Source organism: Natator depressus, chromosome 7 (assembly GCF_965152275.1).
Source record: "Natator depressus isolate rNatDep1 chromosome 7, rNatDep2.hap1, whole genome shotgun sequence".
NCBI classification, from domain to species: domain Eukaryota; kingdom Metazoa; phylum Chordata; order Testudines; family Cheloniidae; genus Natator; species Natator depressus.
The window spans coordinates 5,742,583-5,764,112 of NC_134240.1; the positions used below are offsets into that span (position 1 = coordinate 5,742,583).

A 21,530-nucleotide genomic window follows, 5' to 3' on the forward strand; every position below is an offset into this window, starting at 1 on the left:
AATTGCTCTGTTTTACTTAATAAAACTTTCCATTGATAAATCCGCAGCCTGACTTCTTTGGCATAAGCCATTTTCTGGCAAACTTCATTTTATTAAGGCCAAATTCTGCTCTCAGTAACCATGGTTTAAATCTAGAGCACTTTGGTCAAAATCAGGATGTTACTCTGGACTTTCTGCATAATTTGGTCCCTGAAAAGCAGCTGTTACTTGACAGAAAACTTCAAAGATTGACCAGGATTATCAAATGCGCTCAGTTTTGGCTTACCCTACTCACACCGAAGCCAATGGGAGTGTTACCATTGCAAGTTCCCAACTCTTATCATGAATCTGACGATCTCTGGTGTTTTTCTTCCAGCCCCAACTCCTGGAGTCATGTTATTATGTGAGAATCTCAGCTTTCATTTTAAACAAAGTATATTTCTAGACATAATGGTTATAGAGAAAAGCTAAAAAATGTGACTCCTAAAGACTCAAACCCCAGAAGTCAAATAAACCAATGGTGCATTTTTATTTTTTAAGCCAATCTCAGGATTTGGGGGTATGAGACTCATGATTTTGGAACATTTGGGGTTGGCCACACTGACTTTAATGGGGGCAGATTGAGGGCAACCCTGCACACTTTTGAAAATCCCGCCCATAATGTCTGTTTAGAAACAGTCCTGCCTTATGCTCGATGCCACTTTCATTTTTCCTTTCCTCATTTCCCCCCTCTGTCATCACTATTGATATTTTCCTGGCAAATGGATCTTTGCTGCTTGAGCAGTTATCTTCCCCTCCTCCTTGTTCCCCACTCTGTCACACCAGTCCCTTCTCAAGCAATCAGTTTGGGGATGTCACAGATGTGAAGCTTCAAATGAGGAATAACTGGCTTTTACAAATAAGGAACAGCAGCACCACTTTGCATTTATAGTTTCAAATACCTCTGTGTATTTCCACAGCAGCAATGGATTGAGCCTCAATATCCTGTGAACCAGACACAGGGAAAGAGAGCAAATAATTTTCCTTACATACACAGCAAGCCTTCCCAGATCAGACATTAGAACCCACATCTCTTGCCTCGCAGTCCCATGCTCCAACCATGAGGTTCTGTTAAAAACACTCCGTTTCCTTTAATTCATCATCAGTAATAATAAAAATTACTGTCCAGGGAGAGTTACATACAATATGGAAGTAGATCTAGAGCTGAACAATGGTTTTAAATTATCCAGGAGATAATTTAGGATCCTTAATCCCACTAAACAAGACATGTGCAAAGGAAATGCATGTCACACTGGGCTCTTCTCATGTTCGAGATACGAAATTCTAAAGAGATGATCATTTATTTCAGGTAGTGCCCATGATGCACTAGGCCAGGGGGGTCTCACAAGAAATTTTTTGGTGGCCTCAGAGTGCGGCCACCAACTCTTGCTGGTGGCCGCTCTGATAATTTTTCCTAAAATACTTAACCTTAGGAAAAACAAATATGCACATATCCACGTCCAAATCACTGTCATTTATTTAAGTAGGGGTTTCTGCTGACTCAATAAAAAAAATAATGTACAATTGTCCCTATTCTTTACTGGACCTAAACAGAATGGAAACAAAATAAGGTGCTTTGCAAGGTCATGTCTTTTTTGTTATTTCCTTTGCTTTTTTGATTCCTTTTTTTAAGAGTTGCTAGCTAGTAAGTCTGCTGCTATGAAAACTGATATTTGTATGTTTGTTAATCTTCACTTTTCACAGCAGATTTACTAGCTAGCTGGAAGGCAGTGAAAAGTGATATTAACAAACGCAGAAATATCGCTTTTCTACGGCAGACTTACTCAGCCCCAGCACAAACTGGGTGACAAATTAAGCCCTGGATAGAGTGGGTGGGAAGGCACCGGAGGCCGGGGCGATGTAGGGCCGAGGGAATTGGCGGGGTCCAGAGGCAATGGGGGATTGGTGAGCCCGTAGCTGAAGCGTGAAGCCCTGCAGCTGGGGGATGGAGCCCCACAGCCAGAGCCTGCCGCCTGCCACCCTAGGGCGGAAGCCGGAAGCCCAAGCCCCATGGCTGCCCCGGGAAGGTGGGGAACTCACATCGGCTGCCTGCTCCTCTGGCATTTGTGGCTCCAGACAAGGGTGGTGAGTTGTATGGGCCCGTGGTGCCCGTGTTTCAGCAAATTCAGGGCCCCAGGCACCTGGCTCCACTAATGTTCCCCACCTGCTGCCCCCGCACGCCTCCCCCATACCCTGGGGACCGGGTGGCTGCTCCCTGAGAAGGGTGCAGTGCTGGAGGCAGGGAGGAGGGGAGGAGGTGCAGTGGCATGTCAGCCTCCCCTGCCCCGGCAGGCAACTCCTAGGGGGCTTATCCTGTCTGGACCTCCTGAGGGGTAGCCTGTGGCGTGGGTGAGTGTCGTGCTACGGGGAGGGGGAGGAGACGAGCTCCCCCAGAGCTCGCTCCTGCTGGCAGTGAGAGGGCTGTGGGGAGTCCTCTCTGGCCCCAGCTCTGGGGAGCCAGCCTGCTGCACCCAAAAGTTTGAACTCCTCATCCCCGGCCCAGCCCCACCCCAGAGTCTGCACCCCCAGCCATTGTCCTCACCACCCCCCCGACCCCAACTCTCTGGCCCAGCCCTGAGCCCCCTCCTGCACTGTGAACTCCTCATCTCCAGCCTCAGTCTTTGCTTAGGAGTTGGCATTTCTTTCCTTTGTCCTTTATAAGTGGTTCTTAGGGGTACATTGCTGTGGGTACTAGACTGTCTGATTTGCAGGCCTTGTCTGCACTGGGTGATTTTACACCAACGGAGCTGCAATTGTGCAAGCCCCTAGTGTAGACAATCCATGCCCAGTTAACCATGACTTGTGCTGGTACAGTTTATCTCAGTGTGAATCCCCAGTGTGGACAAGACCTTAGTAAGGTGACAACTCCACTTTATCTAAAAAAAGAGCTTTATAAAAACAAACCCTTAAGACCCACAGAAAAACGTTCCCCCTGTTATGCTTTTAAATTCCATTGAAAAAACACTGGTTTTACAGCAAAGACAAATTTCCATCAAGTGTTCGCAACCCGAGTGTTACAGCACTGAGAACTTGGAAGCACCTTAATTGATTTTCATTGTCCAAGATAAGAGATGCGCAGACTGTGAAGAGTCATAAATAGGTACAGAAATATCTGTTTACAATATCTGGCTTTCCGGCTGGCCATGTTCCCAATAATAGAGTTTCGCCTTTACCTCCCTATGCACATTAATGAAGATTTACCCTTTTAGATTCCTTTCATCTTGGTTACTAGGCTGAAATATTTGTATAGGAGTTAAAACAACAAATCCAGTTAAATCAGTGTACATCCCCAGTCGTAATGCTCTGCACAGCCATGCCAGTAATCCAGTTCTGCCTGCTCTCCAGCCTGGGAGAGGAAAGGAATCTTACCCCTCATCCCCACCCCCACCCTAGAGCCCACACCCCAGCCAGAGCCCTCACCCCAACCCTCTGCTGCAGCCCTGAGCCCCCTCCTGCACCGTGAACCTCTCATCCCCAGCCCCAACCCGCAGCCCTCACCCCAACCCTCTGCCCTCACCCCTCCTGCACCCCCAACCCCATATCCCTGGCCCCACCCCGCAGCCCTCACCCCTGCCCCCCAACCCTCTGCCCTACCCTGCGCCTCCTCCCACACTCCAAACCTCTCATCCCCAGCCCCACGCCAGAGCCCTCACGCCCAGCCAGAGCCCTCATCCCCCCTGCACCCCAACCCTCTGCCTGAGCCCCTCCCATGCCCCAACCCCCTCATCCCCAGCCTCACCCCAGAGCCCACACCCCCCAGCAAGAGCCCCCCCCACACCCCAACCCGCTGCCCCAGCCCTGAGCCCCCTCCTGCACTGTGAATGCCTCATTCCCGGCCCCACCCCACAGCCCTGACCCCCGCACTCCAACCCTCTGCCCTACCCTGAGCCTCCTCCCACACTTCAAACCCCTCGGTCCCACCCCACTGATTTTGTGTAATAATCATCAACAATGGATAAATTCTTAATAAAGTTACCCAGAGGAAAAAGAACAAAAGGATAATTCATCAAGTGACGGCCTGAGTCCGACACCCAGCCTGTAACCTTAGACAGAAGAAAGATGCGGGAAATCTAAAAGATCAGAAAAGGAGTTTTCATCAGTCTTGGCTGTCAAGATTTACGTGCTTGGAGTCCAATAGCGAATTACACAGAGCTTTTTGCTTTTGGAGGTGATTGATCCAAGAGTGCTTGGTTGTTTCCATATTCAAAAGAGTATTAATAAAGTTGATATTCTTAGTTAAATATATTTTTCTTACAACAGTGATATTGTGCAATATAGGGAAACTGTTAAATGCTTACTCTTTCCAGTCCATTTTTACATTATTTTAAAAAACATATATCAGTTTACAAGGCAGGTATGGGGGAGGGGTGGGGGGGGACTTGGACCCCTTCTGGGCACCACCAAAAATTATGCAAACCTGCCCCCGCTGGCTCCAGACAGGGACAGGGCCCAATCCCTGCTGGCAGCCCCAGGAGAGGGGCCACTGCTTTGGCCCCCAGTCACTGCCCAGGAGGCTGTGACTGCAAGAAGAGCCCCTGGTGGCCACATGCGGCCATGGTGGCCACATTTGAGAAACATTGTGCTAGGCACTTTCCAAACAGAAGAGGCACAATCCCATCCCCAGGGAGTTCACAACCGAAAGACAGTCAGACAGACAGGTTTGTGGAAGGGAGTACAACATATAGACAGTTACGTTGCTATGTGCCCTTAGCGCTGTTACCCTTTTCAAAGACGTCCGAAGGAGGAGAGGGCGGGTCATTAGGGCATTGATGATTAGGTTGAAATTTGTGTTTGATGATCACGGGGTCGCCACAAGCATCAGAGGTGTGATAAGATTGCCAGTGACCGACATAAATTGAATGTCCAGACAGACCTCCTTTAAAAACTTGGCTAGAGATTGAGCTGGGTGGGGCTACATCTTCAAGGAGGCCATGGGTTGAGGATGGCAACATGTTTCCACATTGTACAATTGGGTCAGAAGGAAAATAAATGGCATGTGGCTTTCTGGTTGGCTGCCACGCGGTCCTACTCTTGTATACTGGCAACCCATCAATCCATGGAACTTCAAGCCAAGAGCGTCACTGCAGGTAACAACAGCTGTCATAGTGAAAACAAACAGAACTGCAGAGGGTAAACATGGCCAAAGGTTACTTGACAACAGAACACGCGACGGCCACGCAATGCTTGCCTGTTGATGGAAAGGGACAAGAGGCACGTCGCCATAGGAACTGCAGAAAGGGGCAGACGGAGCACCAGGAGGAGGAAGAAAAGTTCTCAAGCAAAAGCTAAACGTCTGCCAAAGAGAAAGGCCCTCTCCTCTCTGATGGACTCACCAATACGCTGGGCCTATATAAGACTTTCTATATAAATTACACAGTTAAAAATAGGACCAATTTTCAAAAGCTAAAGACCCCCAGAACTCCTGCAACCAAATTTCTCCCATGCTTTCTCCCTCCCATCTCCTCACAGGAAAAGTTTGGGACAAGTGACATGTCTTGTACACACTGTGCATCTGCTTCACGATCTTTGCTCCCGAACAGTACTGCTACCGTAGGAACCTCTATGACCGAGGAAGGGGGGGGCGGGGGGCGCGGAGGGGGCAGGTTGGAGTTGGCCTTTCAGGTGCTTTGCAGTCAACTGATGGTTAACAAGGTGGCTGTGGAAGCTTTTGGTTTATACGTGACATTTATCCACAGTGCCTCAACGTACCTTTGAGCTCAGTTTGAAAGTGGCAGGTTCTAACAGGGCCCAGTACTGGGATAGTAACATGCCTAGTAACCGTTACAGGCCCCAGAGGTGCAAGGTGCCACTTTAACCAGTTCCTCAGCATATAGGGAACCCTCAGCTACTGTTGAGCTGATTTAGTTCTAAGCCGTGCCCCATCGCAGCAGATGGGCATTGGGGAGGTGGCTGAGAAAAGAGGGTGTGTCAGGAGCAATGCCTTGGGGCCATGGGCAGCCAGGTGTAAATTAGAGCAGCCTTTGGGTTGCTCTGATTTGTACCAGGGGCCATGTTTATACCAGGGGCTCCTGCTCGCTCCAGAATTGTCTCTCTCCCAATTGGATTCCTAGTACATTTTAATATAAATTGTGTTCACTGAATAAGGTGCAGTTGAGGAAACAGGAGCCTGAGTGTCCACTCCATTACACGGGGTGTGTAACCATTATGTGAGTGTGTCCCCACTGACATCAGTGAAGATATACTAATGTAAAACGGTGTGACAGAGTAGAGATCCAGGCTGTACTGCTCAGATCCACAAAGGTATTTAGGCTCCCAACTTCCAGTAATTTCAGTGGATCTGGGCCTAGATCTTTAATTGTGCTCAGTGCCTTCCAGACTCTTCCCCACTCACAACACACACACAGCTATTTTTCTTGAGAACTGGAAGTCACACAGGAAAATGATTTCGGAATACAGGGCAAGTGATGCAGCGTTATCCAAGAGTGGGGTTTAAGCAGCACTTCTTAGGTCCATGGGATTTTGGGGCTCTTCACCCATGGAGCCTCGTTATTAAACACACACCAAGATTTAGAAGAGTGGGGGAATTGTTGGTTACAGCCTGAACCCAGTTCTGAGAACATCTACTGTAATCACTGCTGAACAACTGCAGGGTACACTACTGCACACACTCTGAGAAGCCCCCAGCGCTGTTCCCGGAGGGAAGACACTCCAAAGCAAACAGGAAGTAAGTCAGCTGTCCAGCAGCTGCATATCATCATAAAGCTACTCTGACCATACCCGTGGAGTGAGGTTAGGCCCGCCATAGCTAAGGGGGAAGCCAGCTTTTCATTATCTGGCTTAACTTGACTCGAAATAACTTTGCAAAAACTAAACCAAATCCACTTGAAACTTCACAAAGACGATCTCATGCCAGCATCATCTTTTTCCTACAAAGCTTGAAGCAAACTGGAGAAGGATGTTCGTGGAATATGAGGGGGTCAAAAAAAATGAGGTGGGCTTCACTTTAGAAGATTTCCCCTAACTTTTGCCTCCTAATCTGTCAAAAAATAACTTGGCCTAGAGACTCCAAATTTGTTTTAATCTTGTTGACTTTGGCAACGAGGGGCACGTTTCACTGGTCTGAGATTGCTGGATGAGAAAATTAGCTCATTAATCAATGGCACTGATGCAGATATTAGGAACACTGTGGACTCTGAAAGTGAGCAAAGCAAGGACGTGTGTTCTAGGCTATTCACAACCACAGGCTGTGGAATGTCTAAAGCACCTAAAATGCAAGTGGAACTTTGAGGTTGAGCTACAGGAGACGACTTAGTGATCCAAACACCAGGGCTGTCCCCACCGACGTCAGTTTGCCATTGATTTCAATAGGGCTACGATTTCTAAAAGTCTCCAAGAAGCTAGGTTTATACCTAGGCAATAGGTTGGCTCAAATGTCCTGATTGCTCTGGCCAAACATTAGAAAATCCATCATGCATTCAGGAAGGCGATGGATTTGCCCTGGTGTCCTGTACCATCCTTCTCCTGCACCCAGTCTCAAGCCACATGCTGGCTGAAGGTACCCACCTCACCAGGCGCAGCTGCAGTTAAGGGCATCATATGTATATCATTTGTAAAGTGCTCTGGGCCAAAAGGTACTTTATTGGGATATCTCCTAAGATATTAGTCACAGTGGATGGAGTTGGGCCCATGCAAAAGGCTATTTTGCAGGATAACGGCTTTACTTTAACGATAATGAATGGTAATAACGGCTCTGCTTAAGTGTCGTATCTCCTGCTTGATCGAGCAAGTGCCAATAAGTGGGTTCTAACCAGGTGTCACCCATTTTAACTCATCACTGTGCACAAGGACTGGGCTCCCTGTTGCCGTGGAGCTTTTACAACTAATGTGACTTTGCAGCTAGGCTGTCTGTGCTTTGCCTTATAAACCACAATGGCCTCGGTTCAAGGTGTCAGCAGCACCAAATGTAATACACATGTCTGCAGGGTTTGAGACGTTCTCAGTTACCGAGGTATCCAGCAGTAGTGGGGTTTCATATGAGTCGTGATTATGGTCTCAGATGTGTATTGACCCTCCATGGAGGAATGAGGAGACATGAGGGTAATATTTAAGTAGTGCTGTGTTTCCATAATATAGATGAATGTACCATTAACTTTCCATTTTCTCTTTTTTCAGGCATTTGTTTTTTCATTACGACTACAAAATCCGGGGTGATGCCCTTAAATTACTGATATTTATTTACAGCCCCCTTCGCTCCAGCTTAATGATGTGTTTTGTCTGGGAACACAGTTCATAATTTGATCAAGTGAAATGTTACCCTGGAAGAAAGAGAGAGGGACCCTGCCATGCAAAGGATATTTTTCTATTAAAGAAATTTGAGAATCTGTTTCACCAGACTATCCAGGCGAGCGGAAAACTTACGCTAGCCCATGGCTGGAGGACGTTTTTATTGTACAAATATAGTTTCCCGTTTCCCCTCACATCTGCAGGACCTTCTGAAATGTCCGTTTTGATTGGGATTAAATCACCATCTCCTGATGACGCTTCAAAGCCTCAATGTGAGGAGCTGGAACAACTGTATAGCCTTGCCAAGCCTACTGCCGTGTGACTTGGCTGAAGGTAGATGGCTCCCTGGTGCTACCAGAGCGTGGCACAGTGCAAAAGGCCAAGCATCTTGTTTTGCTGATCCATGTCAAATTGTTGAATGAAAGCACCTGCCTCATCAAGACACCATGACATTAAAGGCTAGAATTATGGGGGACTGCAAATATCTCAGCACACCCTCTGAGTTTCCAATTCCAAGCAAACACGAAAGCCTCAAAGCACGACTGACTCCATCTACATTTGAGAAATCTACCCACCCTCCTGCTGTCTCATTGACAGCAATTGATCTTAAGCGACACTATTTCCAGTCAACAACTATACGGTTACAGGAGTACACTCCCCCTAATGTAGTTACACTGCACAAACATCAAATGAGGCTCACGCCTTGTAACAGCATCCTTGCGTAACATCAGATTAAGCTGCTTTTGTACAAACCCCGTTTGATGTCCGTGCAGTGAATCTACATTAAGGGTTTGCAGTGATGTGACTGCACTGACATAGTTACACTTGAAAGCACAGACAGGGCGGGCAACGTAAATGCTTCAAGGAGAATCTCAGCTCATGCTGCATATTGGTAACTTCGAAGGCCCAGCCAAGGACAGACCTGAATGGAGAGCAACTAGCGATAAAAGCTGTAAACACTTGGAGAAAGACAGATGCACAAAACAATTTAAAAAGAGCCAAGTGTCATGTCAAGTCTTCAGGGAGAGGCTTTAACTTCCGATGTGACATCTGTTCATGACCTTGCTCCTCACAGATTGGCTGTACAGCCACAAGAAAACACATGAGCTGCCGTGACACCATTATCGGGGACGATGGATAGCCATGCACAGTTACACTGGTTCAAATGTCTCGGACGTAGGCAGGGCTTCAGTCAAAACCAATAACAATTACCAGTGTCCATTCTGGGCCATGGAAAACCAGACTTTAGATGAATGCACACATCATCCGGATGTCACTCTAGATCAAGCTCAAGTTCCCCTAAAAGACTTGTGAACCTTGTGATGATGCACAAGACACGAGGTAGGTTTTGCAATGGTTTCAGGGTTTCTCTGTGAACATTTTTGCCCAACTGCAACTTAAATCCCACCCTCATGCTGTCTCATTGACAGCAACTGGTCTTAAGCCCATGCTTGATGCTTTGCTGAACTGGGCAGAAAGGAGGTTTCAATAATGCTTGATTAGTTTATTATACCACTTGTGAATACAGCAATTCACTACCACTCCATTTCCTTACACTCACCACATGGAATGGAAAGCAAGTCCTCTGTGTAGCATAATAACTGAGATCTGAAGCGTGTTAAATGTGTAAAGCTGAGTGTACGTTTCCAAAATCAGTGTCTCCTAAATTGGCTTTGTTTAACTGCAGCGTACGCAGGCAGAACAGAACCGAACACTTTCAGTTCTAACCTTCCCTCCCCCAAGTGCCCCCTGGCTGCCTCTGTAGTGCTAGGTAGGCACTTTCCTAAGAACCCACAGCCCATGAAATGGGCTTGATTTTAAATTCCACCGCAGGAATTGAAAGGAACTTAAGAGAAAGAGGAGCAGTACTGTCAGTGACTTGTTTATAGCACAGCTTCACTCCACTTCAACCCTGGGATTTGCAGAAATAAAAAGGAACAGTTATATAACCACTGGAAAAAGCTAAGTGTAAACAAGGCTGGGAGAGAAAGGCAAGGAACCTTGTAATTCAGAGACAAGCGAAGTGCCTGCCAAGCCATTCACGATTCTGACACTTCGCTGTGCAGCCTGGTGCACTGTAAATCATGAAGATTTTCTAACGATTTCAGGATACATTTCTTGTCACAAACAGCTCAGACACCCAGCGCACTGAAAACAGCCACTATGCCAATACCATCTGGGTGAGAGATTTGACTGGAAATGATTAATGCAGTGTGCCTGGTTTAACCACCTCATCCACCATGCCTCATTAGTGAAGCCTCAGTCTTTGGGGTACTCAGTGAGACAATCAGGGGAGGTTTCTACACCAGTCATTCTGCAAACAGGACTCCCCCCCCCTTCCTCCCTCTGTTTTGCCTGCAGCCAGAAAAGACAGCCCCCTTCTTGCAGAATCCTTCTGCTGCTCCTTTTGTCTGCCTGCTTTGCAGTGGAGGAGTTTTCCGTAGGAAAGAAAGCTGTCAAAACTCTTAGATTTGCACGAGGAAGGGGCTGGTTATCATTTCAATGCATCATTTTGGGGACTAATTCCAGTTTTTCTCCCAACAACTGATTTGCAGGTGAGAAAGATGAACACTGTCACAGGGCAAGCAACAGCTGAGAACGTGTGAGCAAACAAGGGAGCACCACACATTAGAGAAAGCGTTGGCAGAGCCCTCCAAGTGGCTAATGTTGGATTTTACGACTCTCCACAAAACCAACAGGATTCCATCTTGTAGAACACAGTGCCCTGGGTTTGGAAGGGTGGCTGATGGGTCAGGGAAGCACAACTATTTGATGTACAATTATTTTCTTGCCACAACACGGGTTTCCAAGGGTCCATTTCAGGTCTCGTTTTGTTTTGCAAAGCATATGCCTCCGTGCCTTTGTCTAAAATAAAAGTCCATGCCAGCAGCCTAGTGTTTACCACCGGAGATCCAGCAACAGCAAACTAGCATGTACTCACGCAAGGCAGGAGCATCTCAATATACACACAGACTGCAGGCCAAACTTCCAGGGGAATGAAGGAATGAAAAACAAAAGCGCGCAAAGAGTGTACTAATCAGAGTTAATACACCTTGATATTGTCCTTGTCAGAAGGAGACTCTCAGGCTTTGCCTGTTTGCCTGGGAAATTCAAGGGTCTCTCTCTCTATATTTTGAAGTTGCAACAAGTCTACTAAGCGCTGTTGCCCTAGTGACTTGAAAGAAATGCTCCATTTTCCAGGGCGGGAAGGGAAGGGGATGGCTGAAGAGCTGGGAGAGGTCTCCCTGCCAGTGAAAAAGACAGCGACAGCTCAATGGAATTGGGAGCGGTGTGCTGACTAGCTATGTATTGGATGGTACAACAGTCTGGCTCTTCATCCACCGCCCTGTCACGAACATCCGCATCCTCAATGGGGGCGGGAGGGGAAGAGAAAAGAATACATGAGGAGTGGGATTTTCAGCAGTGCTCAGCACTGGCCACTCTGAGCTCCCCAGCTTCCAGGGACTTCAGTGGGCTTTTGGAAACCCCCACCCACGATCTTTCATCTACCTTTACAGCATCAAAGAAAAGGGAGAGGCTAGTTTGGGCCCCCGGGTATTGCAAGTATGTCTGAACTGCAAGCAGGGCTTTCCGCTTCGAATCCCCTCCTCACCTGGAGGAAGAAAGGGAAACAGATTGAAGGCAAAGAGCCCGCCAGGTTAGTCTTACTGCCACTGTCGCCCCACTCCGTACACTGACAGACTCTCTCCACCCTTCGCTTCTGATTCTTTGTCCGACGCAGGGAGGCAGATGGGCTTGGAAGCTGCCATGAAAGGCTGGGAACAGAGCTGCTCCAATGGGGTGAGACACTATTTTCTGAGCTTCCTATGACAGTGGTCGAGTCTTGCCAAATATGGCTGACTTGGCACAGGGAGATGACCTTTTTAAAAAGGTTTTTCCATCGTAAAAGACCCTGAGCTTCAATGCCAGCATGAAACAACTTCTATTGTGATGGTCTCACATCCCTCTCTTCCCTTTTTGCACGTGAAGCTATAGTTTGCAGAACATACTTGAGGGGAGCAGAGATGGTAATTCTCTCCCTCTCTGTTTACAGGCAGTCAGAGTTGCTATAAAGCTCAGCTGGAATTTCCACTTTAATTCCAGAACTGGGGCTTTGTTAGACACTGCAGCCTTCTTTTATGCATACCGCGTTCATTTTACGGCCACCGTGTTTACTCTGCTAACGCCCATTTGTCTGTCTCTTCCACCAGTCTGCAACCCTAGACTGGAAATTTTTTTGGGCAGAGACTACCTTTTACACCTGGTTGGGCAGTTTTTAGAAGAACCTAATTGGGGTCTCTAGGTGTTATAAATGTGATATAAATAACTCCAGTAGATACCTGCCCTATACCTGTTAAACCCAATTCTGCCCTGATTGACACCCCATGGAATCCCACTGACTTCAGAGTAGTTACTCCAGATTTCCACCTATGTCAAATGAGGGCAGGATTTGACTCTATGTTGTTAACCTACACTGAGCTGGTTTTCTGGTTAAAATTTGTTTCTCCTTTTGAGCACTCCAACAGTGTCATCATTCAATGTGGGCCTGTCCTCTGATACCTCCCCAAGTTGTCTGCAAACAAAGAGACTGTTATTTGACATTGAAATTTTGCTTGCCAGTACTTCTTAAAGGGGGCTATTAGACCGACTGGTGTTTTGCTAAAACCATTGTTTGGAATCAGCAGAGAGAAGCTTTTATTTATAATTTGGTCGCTAAGTATGCACAACGCTTTGCATCAACTTTGACAAGGTTATGAAACACCCATTGGAATTAACATGACAATAGCAACAAGACATCTATTGGGCTCAAGATCAATTCAATAAGGGACTGAACGCCTTCCAAGTTGTGCTTAATCTCTGGCAGGATCAGCTCGTTCTCATGAGATAAGGATCACAAACGCCAGAACACCAGCATCCTGCCAGGTTAATGAATGAGACAGAGGCTTTGGTGTAAACCTTTTTACCATGGTAGAATCTACTGCTGCTAATTTTGTGATGTTGGTAACTTCCATTTAATGGAGATTCCCAAAGTTGGCTGGCCAAAGGAAACTGAATATGATAGGCAGGGGAAAAGTAGCTGCCCTTCAAAGAGTGAGCTGCAAATCTATTAACATCTCAGCTTCTAAACTGAGTCGCAGAGCAACTCGGAATACTGAGTTTACTGGAATTGCAGCTGTGAGAATGCTAAAATGCTGATATACTCCCCCTAGTGGCTCCATTCTTGTTGGCCAACAAATAACTGAAAATGAAGAGTTCCATGAAGTTCTCTGAAGAACTCAAAAGCACAAATGTTTTAATATTTCAGCACCCTGTCTGTTCACAAGAGTAAAGCCAGCAAAGAGGCTAGAAAGATGGCACAGCTGGGAAATTAAGAATGTTGCGGCACTCTCTTTTGGAGGCCAAATGTTGGACCTGCCAATTAGGTTCTCTTATGAACCTCTGTTGGGAGTGGGACTTCTGTAAAGTTGCCCATCTGATCTCAGTAGGAGGATGCTCTCTGACTTTCTCCTAGAGCTCCACTGAGAATAGGCTGGCTCAAGGCTGCATTGGAAAACAAATGTATTTCTTCTCCTGTCCCTACTTCCGATTCTGTTTCTCATACATTTAGACAGATTAGTCTAATCTCAATGAAGGCACCATAGCAATTCAGATTGTCTCATAGATTACGATTGATACTGGGGCCAGGGAAACATTTAAACAAATCACAATTAAAAAATGAAAGGGAAATGAGAGACAAAAACTACAATCAGGAGTCTATTTTCCTTAGCTGGTGTGTGTGGTTACGTCCCATAATTGTTAATGGAGATTAGACATGCCCAGCTAGGGGAGAACAGAGCACTAGGGATCTAATTTAAATGCACAAACAGAAAGGAAATGCAGAGTTATGGCTAGCACTGAAAATTCAGTGGTCTAGCTGAATCTCAAGATATTAGTATACACGGTGTGACGACAGAGAACGTCTAGACACTCAGGGTGAGTGGTCAGTAGGTTTTCCCTTAACATTAGTGTTACTTAACTAACCCATTAGGAATTGGCTCTAAAGGGTTTAACTAGAATCTGCTTAGAAAGAACCCCACAGGATTTCATGCCATTCTCATGGGTGTAAAGTCCGGCTTACAAAGGCACCAGTGGAGCACACTTATCCAGTGCTTATTGTCCATCCGGTGCAACCATTTACTAGGTAGGACCATGAGGAAAGAAAGATCCGCTTGATGCCCAGGCACTGGACTGAGACTCAGGAGATCTGTGTTCAATTCCCACCCGTGGCACAACATTCCTGTGTGACCTCAGACAAGTCATTTAGAAGAGCCTTCTTGGGCAAAGCGCTTATGCGTGTGTGTGTACCTCAAAGTTTGTCAGGACCCTGTTGACTTAAATGGGACTACGCATGTGCTTTGCTGAATCTCTCTGTGCCTGCATTTTCCACCTGTATAATGGGCACAATGCTACTTTGTTTTTCTAGCCTTTGTCTGTCATTTAATTAGACAGTAACTCTTGGGGGGGGGGGTTTCTTCCTGTGTGTTTGTACAGCACCTAGATCTCAGTTGGGGTGTCTAGGTACTATTGACAGCAATGCAGATATAACAGTCACAATTACTTTTCACAGGTGGAAGACACAGGTAGCTTTTTACCCATAGAAAATGGACTTTAGCCACACACCTGGTTTGTTATCTGCTTTCCCTGGCACCTCCAGCTAATTACTGGCTGAGCTGTAATAGAAACATCACAGCAGAATTTCCTGCCAGGATGGAGTCAGTCAGATTGTAACATGTGCTGTGCAGGTCAGAGACTGTTTGCCCTTCAGCTCTATATAAAATAAATGTTTTCAGTGATGTCATAAAAATATTGGACAGATTCAGAATGAATCACTCCACACAGTGTATTTTACAAGGTGGAGCAACTGTGTGGAGAGAGAATTTTAAAGGGACTTTCTCAGTGTTTTAGTACAAAGGGAAACGCTGGAGTGTTTTGCAAAAAAACGCACTCGAGCTTTCTTGGTGGGAGTCGCAAATTGCATGGATAGAGTGACCCTGTGTGTTTACTTTGCTTCATTTAGGAGACCTGCAGTTTAGCGATGTGTCAAGGAATGCTCTGGAGCAAGAGGCACCTTAGGCTGTTTCTGATTTGTGACATATTTACTGTGGCGTTTCCTTTGCAGGGGGTCTGTACTGAGTGCTTTCCAAAAGCCAGGCCGAGCCATCACGAAAAGCAAAACACCATGTCTGAGCTGCACGTTGGGTCACGGGCTGAGCAACAGCAGCGGTAAGAGTGGGTGGGAGGAAGGAGCCCTGCATCTGAGTGGAGAGGGCAGCTAAACAAGGTAGCACGTGAAGTACTTTGTTTTCTCTTCCACTACTCTACTGAACATAGCCTAGCTGGCTTCAATTCCCAGCGCTGCTACCCATCTCCTGCATGACCTTGGGCAAGTCACTTAAACTCTCTGTGCCTGAGTTGGCTATTTATTAAATGGGGATAATAATCCTTTCTTTCTTCTCCCAGGGAAAAGACAAGTCAGCCTTGTCTCTTCAGATAGTGAACAATTTGGGGCCGGGATTGCCTCTTATTCTATTTGTTCTGTGCCTAGCACAATGGAGCCCTGATCTCAGTCGGGGTCTCTAGGCACCATTGTAATACAAATTACCATTGAAAACTATGATCATCATCTGGATTTCATAAGTACTTGTTTGACACCTTCAACGCAAGCCTCAGCATTCTGAGCTACTTCTCCAGTAGAGAAAACTAAGCAGGAAGGAACAGATTAATTAATATACATTAATAGAGCAAGTGTTTGGAAGGACAGTTTGATTTTAAGGGCAGATTTTCAAAGGTACAACTGGGATTTGAGTGCCATTGAAAACCTCCCCATAATGCTTCAAAAAGGGATGTCCTAAGATTAAATATAGAGATATTTTGCATCGTAATAATGAAAACCCTTTTTTAAACTTGCCTGTTGACCTGTGCCCAGATAACTTGTTACATGTGAGCGCCAAACTACAAAATCACTATTTAAATAGCTGTACATTGCTTGCATGCTGCAAATCCAGCAACAGACCTCAGTGCGGCTCAAGTTTATTTATGCTAACAAAGTTTCCATATCGGGAGTATGAAGGGTGTGGGTCTGAGGCTCTCTCAGATTGCTTTCACCTACACTCATGCTTACACTGATTTCTGAAAGTGATTTATTTTGCCTTCTCTGTCCCCAATTTCAGATTTCCTTTTGGAACTGTATATAGGGCGGGAAGACCGCCTTCTTCTTATGTCCTATTCTGAACTTAATTTATGGAAGTTGAGCGAGGATATGGCCGGAAACAGATTATTTCAACTCCAGGTACGGTGCTGGCACACTTCCAAGACAAACACACCAGAACCCATAAACTTGTCCTGGGGGCACAGGAGTAACAAAAGAGTCCTGTCATTTCAGGCTGAGGAAATTCATAACCCTTCTAAAATTCACTCAGCCTCCACTAACCCCTCTCCGCTCTTAAAGCCGGATGCTACAAAGGGGCTTCAGAGACACCTACAGACTTGTCCCTATTGCATTTCCTGACCAGGGCTGGTATGCTCTGAGCTCTCAAGGGCTGGACAGGGCCTCGCATCCGTTCGCACAGTGCCAAGCATACTGCCAGCACCTTGCAAAGAACAACAATACCAGCCCATGCAACTGGACTCTGAACCATTTCCAGGCAGCTAGTTAGGAGGTGAAAGCATGAGAGGTAGATCAGATTTTCAGGGGGGAGGGGACCGTACATGGCTGAATCCAAACAAAGCTTGGCCGAAAAGAAAAAAGCCCTGGGGGGGGGGGGGGGAGGAGGAGGGAAGGGGAATAGGGGGAGGGAGAGGAAAGAAAAAGCAAAGTAAATATCTGTGGCTAAAAAATCATACTTGGTATTTTCTTTTCAAGGAGGTTTCATGCTTTAGGGACTCCTGAGGAAAGGCGGTTAGCTGTGCCAGATTAGCGTGGTCATCTGATAACGTAAACTACTGTCGATTAAAGAAAAACTCCATTGCACTGGGGTCTGAATCAAACATAAAGCCTGTTTGCAGACTAATGTGTTATATCTCCTAAGCCCCAACAGGCTTATTCCACACACATGCTTTGCTGGGCCAAGGAATGAAAAGCAAATGTAGTCAGACCAAGCGAATGCTGAATATTTCATTTGGATACATTTACAGTCATGGGAGGCCAGCATCATCTCTGCTTTTGTGACTAGTTATTACAATACAATGAAAAGACAGGGGGGGAAAGAGTGGTGTATATAAAAAGGAAAGACTAGTAAAACACTAAGCACCATAATGTTCTACTTAAAAAAACACTACACAAAAGGGGGCTTATTGTGGGCCTGTCATGGGTTATATTTCAAAGTATTTTGAAATAATTTTTGCCCCCAGCTGTTGCTTAGGAGAGCTCCTTGGGCTCTTGAGGCTAAAATCCGTCTCTTCTCCAGCAGCTGGCATTAATGATTTTCCTTCTTTTAAAGGAAGGATTAAAGAGCAGCAATGCGTTTGTTTTGAAATACACTAAAAGCCCCCCAGTCCCGCACCCCAAAATAATTATATTTAGTAAACAAATAAGAGAAATCAAAGTGAGGTGAATTCAAGGTCTTGCAATGCTCAACTGTCTTATTAAACCTGCAAATTCTGGGATTTCCACAGTTAAAGCAGACACTCCATTACTCGCATGCACCCTTGTTTTACAGACTATACGGCACTTTCTCGGTTCCAGGGAGGTTGTACTGCTGGCTGTCACATACTGTGTTCTCACTCTGATCTCTGCTCGGTATCTATGCTTCTGTAGAGCTAGACCAGAAGAGGAGCACAAGCTGTCTTCTTTCCTCTCTTTGCTATTCTGTACACACAATAGGGCGTGTACCTCACTTGTCCTCCACCATGCCCTTCTGTCCCAGTCCTGATCAACTCGCATTTACATTCTGAAGACATCTCTCAAATAGACGCATGGTGCATGAGATCAGCTAAGATGCTCTGGCCACTGGCCCCCGCGGGAGAGAGACATGGTGGCAGGCTGGTCTCTTGAACTTGTTTCCCCATCTAGGTCTGACAGCACTCAAGCCTACTGACCTTCAGGGCACACTGCAGAGCTTGCCATATCCTCAAGGGTTCTGCAAAGGGGCTGAGTCAAAAGGGAGGGGGGTTAATGGAGTGAGAGGGAAGAGTGATTTCTGAATGAAGCTGAACCGGTGAGGAGTGTGTAACTTCTTCTCTTAGGCAAAGTAAGCTGTCATGGGATAAGAGGGAAGGTCCTCTCATGGATCAGTAACTGGTTAAAAGATAGGAAACAAAGGGTACGAATAAATGGTCGGTTCCCAGAAGGGAGAGAGGCACACCCTCAGGGGTGTGTTCTGGGACCAGTCCGATTCAACATATTCATAAATGATCTGGAAAAGGGGGTAAACAGTGAGATGGCAAAATTTGCAGATGATACAAAACTATTTAGTATAGTTAAGGCCCAGGCAGACTGCAAAGAGCTACAAAAGGATCTCACAAAACTGGGTGACTGGGCAACAAAATGGCAGATGAAATTCAATGTTGATAAAGCAAAGTAATGCACATTAGAAAACATAATCCCAAGTATAATATACAATGATGGGGTCTAAATTAGCTGTGACCACTCAAGAAAGAGATCTTGGAGTCATTGTGGATAGTTCTCTGAAAACATCCATTCAATGTGCAGCGGCAGTCAAAAACGCAAACAGAATTTTGGGAATCATTAGAAAAGGGATAGATAATAAGACAGAAAATATCATATTGCCTCTATATAAATCCATGGTGCACCCACACTTTGAATACTGCGTGAAGATGTGATCGCCTCATCTCAAAAAAAGGTATATTGGACTTGGAAAAGGCTCAGAGAAGGGCAACAAAAATGATGAGGGGTATGGAACAGCTTCCATATGAGGAGAGATTAGTAAGACTTGGACTTTTCAGCTTGGAAAAGACATGACTAAGGGGGGATATGACAGAGGTCTATAAAACCATGACTGGTGTGGAGAAAGTAAATAAGGCAGTGTTATTTACTCCTTCTCATAACACATGAACTAGGGGCCACCAAATGAAATTAACAGGCATCAGCTTTAAAACAAACAAAAGGAAGTATTTTTTTCACAAAACGCACAGTCAATCTGTGGAACTTCTTGCCAAAGGATGTTGTGAAGGCCAAGACTATAACAGGGTTCAAAAAAGAACTAGATAAATTCATGGAGGATAGGTCCATCAATGGCTATTAGCCAGGAGGGGCAGGGATGGTGTCCCTGGCCTCTGATTGCCAGAAGCTGGGAATGGGTGACAGGGAATGGATCACTTGATGATTAACTGTTCTGTTCATTCCCTCTGGCCACTGTAGGCATTGGCCACTGTAGGAAGACAGGATACTGGGCTAGATGGACCTTTGGTCTGACCCAGTATGGCCGTTCTTATGTTCTTATGTTTGATCCAGTTATTTAGGGATTTTATGTGTATGTGCGCCTAGCGCAATGGACAGTCAAATTGGAAAACAAAGTAACCATGGAGGTGCCCTCTGGATTCAAAAGCAAGTCACCAGCTCTGCTGCTGCTTGGCTCCACCACACAGCCACAGGGCTTCAGACTCTGATTTTTGCATTGCAAAAAGCTACTAGATTGTCAAACCCTGGAGGCATCCCTACCTTTTCATCATCACCCACATGCATTCCCTATGCTGCTGCAGAGCTCTGCAATTCTACCTCCACACAGCAAACCATAATTTTGTTTTAATAGGTGGATTCACCTACCTTTCTGTCTGGCTGCAGGATTAACAACAGAACATTGTGCTAGCCGGTAGTGTCTTACCTGTGGCATTTGAAAGGGCGAGGGACTCCATTGAGCCCCGTGGTGTTTGCTCGGTGGGTGTTAGGGCCTCAGTGAATTTAAGTGCATTGATTGGATGCCTTGTTCGACACTGTTGGGTAGACATCCCGCCTTCTTCCTCTTCATCATATTCTGGAACTTTGATGCTTCCTCTGGTTTCATTAAAACTCTGGTTAGACATATCGCTGTAGCTTTCTTGTGACCTAAGCCTTCCTGAGTAATAATCTTCTCTGCACTCCTGGATGAAGCTTCCACTATGCCCTTTCATTGCTATAGATGAACTTCTCTTTGGATTGCTGAAATGTTTGGCCCATAAATCTGGTTGAGTGCCTGGGACCTGTCCTGGGTTATAGGAAGTCCTTATATTACACTGGCTGAGAAGTTGCAAGGGGCTTTGGGATTGACTTTGCTCCATTTGATTTCCATAGTGATAGAGTTCATCTCTACTCCTCCATATGTGCTCTCTGTTTAGGCTAGGAGTCTGACTAGACAAACTCAGCAAATCCATCTGTAGCGACAGTGGGTCCACATCTGCAGAAAGTCTATTTGAGGTCACTTGCAGTTGACTGCACTGATTTAACATGTTTTCCTCCACTTTCCCTTTGTTCTTGCCAATTTTGGCACTGCGGCGGGACTCCTTTGCTCTTGCGTTCTGAAATGCTGAATCTGACGAATCCGAGCCGTTAGGATCATCGCCCACGCTGCATGCCCTCGAACAGAATATCTGCCCTTGTTTTGGTAGGAAAGGTCGACCAAGTAGGGATTTCTTGCACTGAGCACAGCAAAAACAGGTTTCTGTAGCATGCCAGTGTTGGCCGTCATAAGTCATCTGGCCCTGGTCAATACCTTGGGGGAGGGGGGGGAGAAAAACGTATAGAAAGTGTAAGAGCTATGTCATGAATTGGAAGTTAGTCCCCAGAAATTTCAGTGGTTTCATTTTCTAACAATTCATGAAAGATAAATCAAGAATGAAAACACAGAAGGCCCTGATTCTACAACCTTTCCTCATGTTGAGGAGCAAGCCCATAAAAATAATCCACATATAGGTCCCAATCCTTTGGTAACTTCAGTGGGACTACTAAATTGTGTAAAGTTAAGTATAAGTCTTCACAGGTTCAAGGCCTAACCAAAGGACTTACTTAACGTTAGAAACGGTGGCACAGCTGAGTCAGGGGTTATTGAATTTTAAATGCTTATTTCATATTTTAAATGGTAGGAACATGAAAGTTTCTTCACAAAGTTGTTGAAGTCAACGCAATAAAACCACTAGCTACTTAAAAAAACCCACAAAAACCAACAACCCAGAAGAGGAATTTGTGCTGCTTTCCCAGTTTTGAGACGCAGCTAAATATAAACCCATCCCTGCCCTTGACTGCTCTGTTCCCTGTAGATTTTAAGACCCAAACTTCTTTTAACTATTGTAGCCTC

General features: G+C 45.8%; 1 protein-coding gene across 3 annotated transcripts in view; it reads right to left on the bottom strand.

Annotated features, from left to right (window-relative positions):
* PRICKLE2 (prickle planar cell polarity protein 2) overlaps positions 1–21,530 on the bottom strand; it is a 186,247-nt gene that overhangs the window by 4,608 nt on the left and 160,109 nt on the right. For all 3 annotated transcript variants that reach the window (XM_074957395.1, XM_074957397.1, XM_074957396.1), the window contains one exon: positions 20,085–20,948. In XM_074957395.1, coding sequence (XP_074813496.1) covers positions 20,085–20,948 — 864 coding nt within the window. The remainder of the gene's footprint in view (positions 1–20,084; positions 20,949–21,530) is intronic.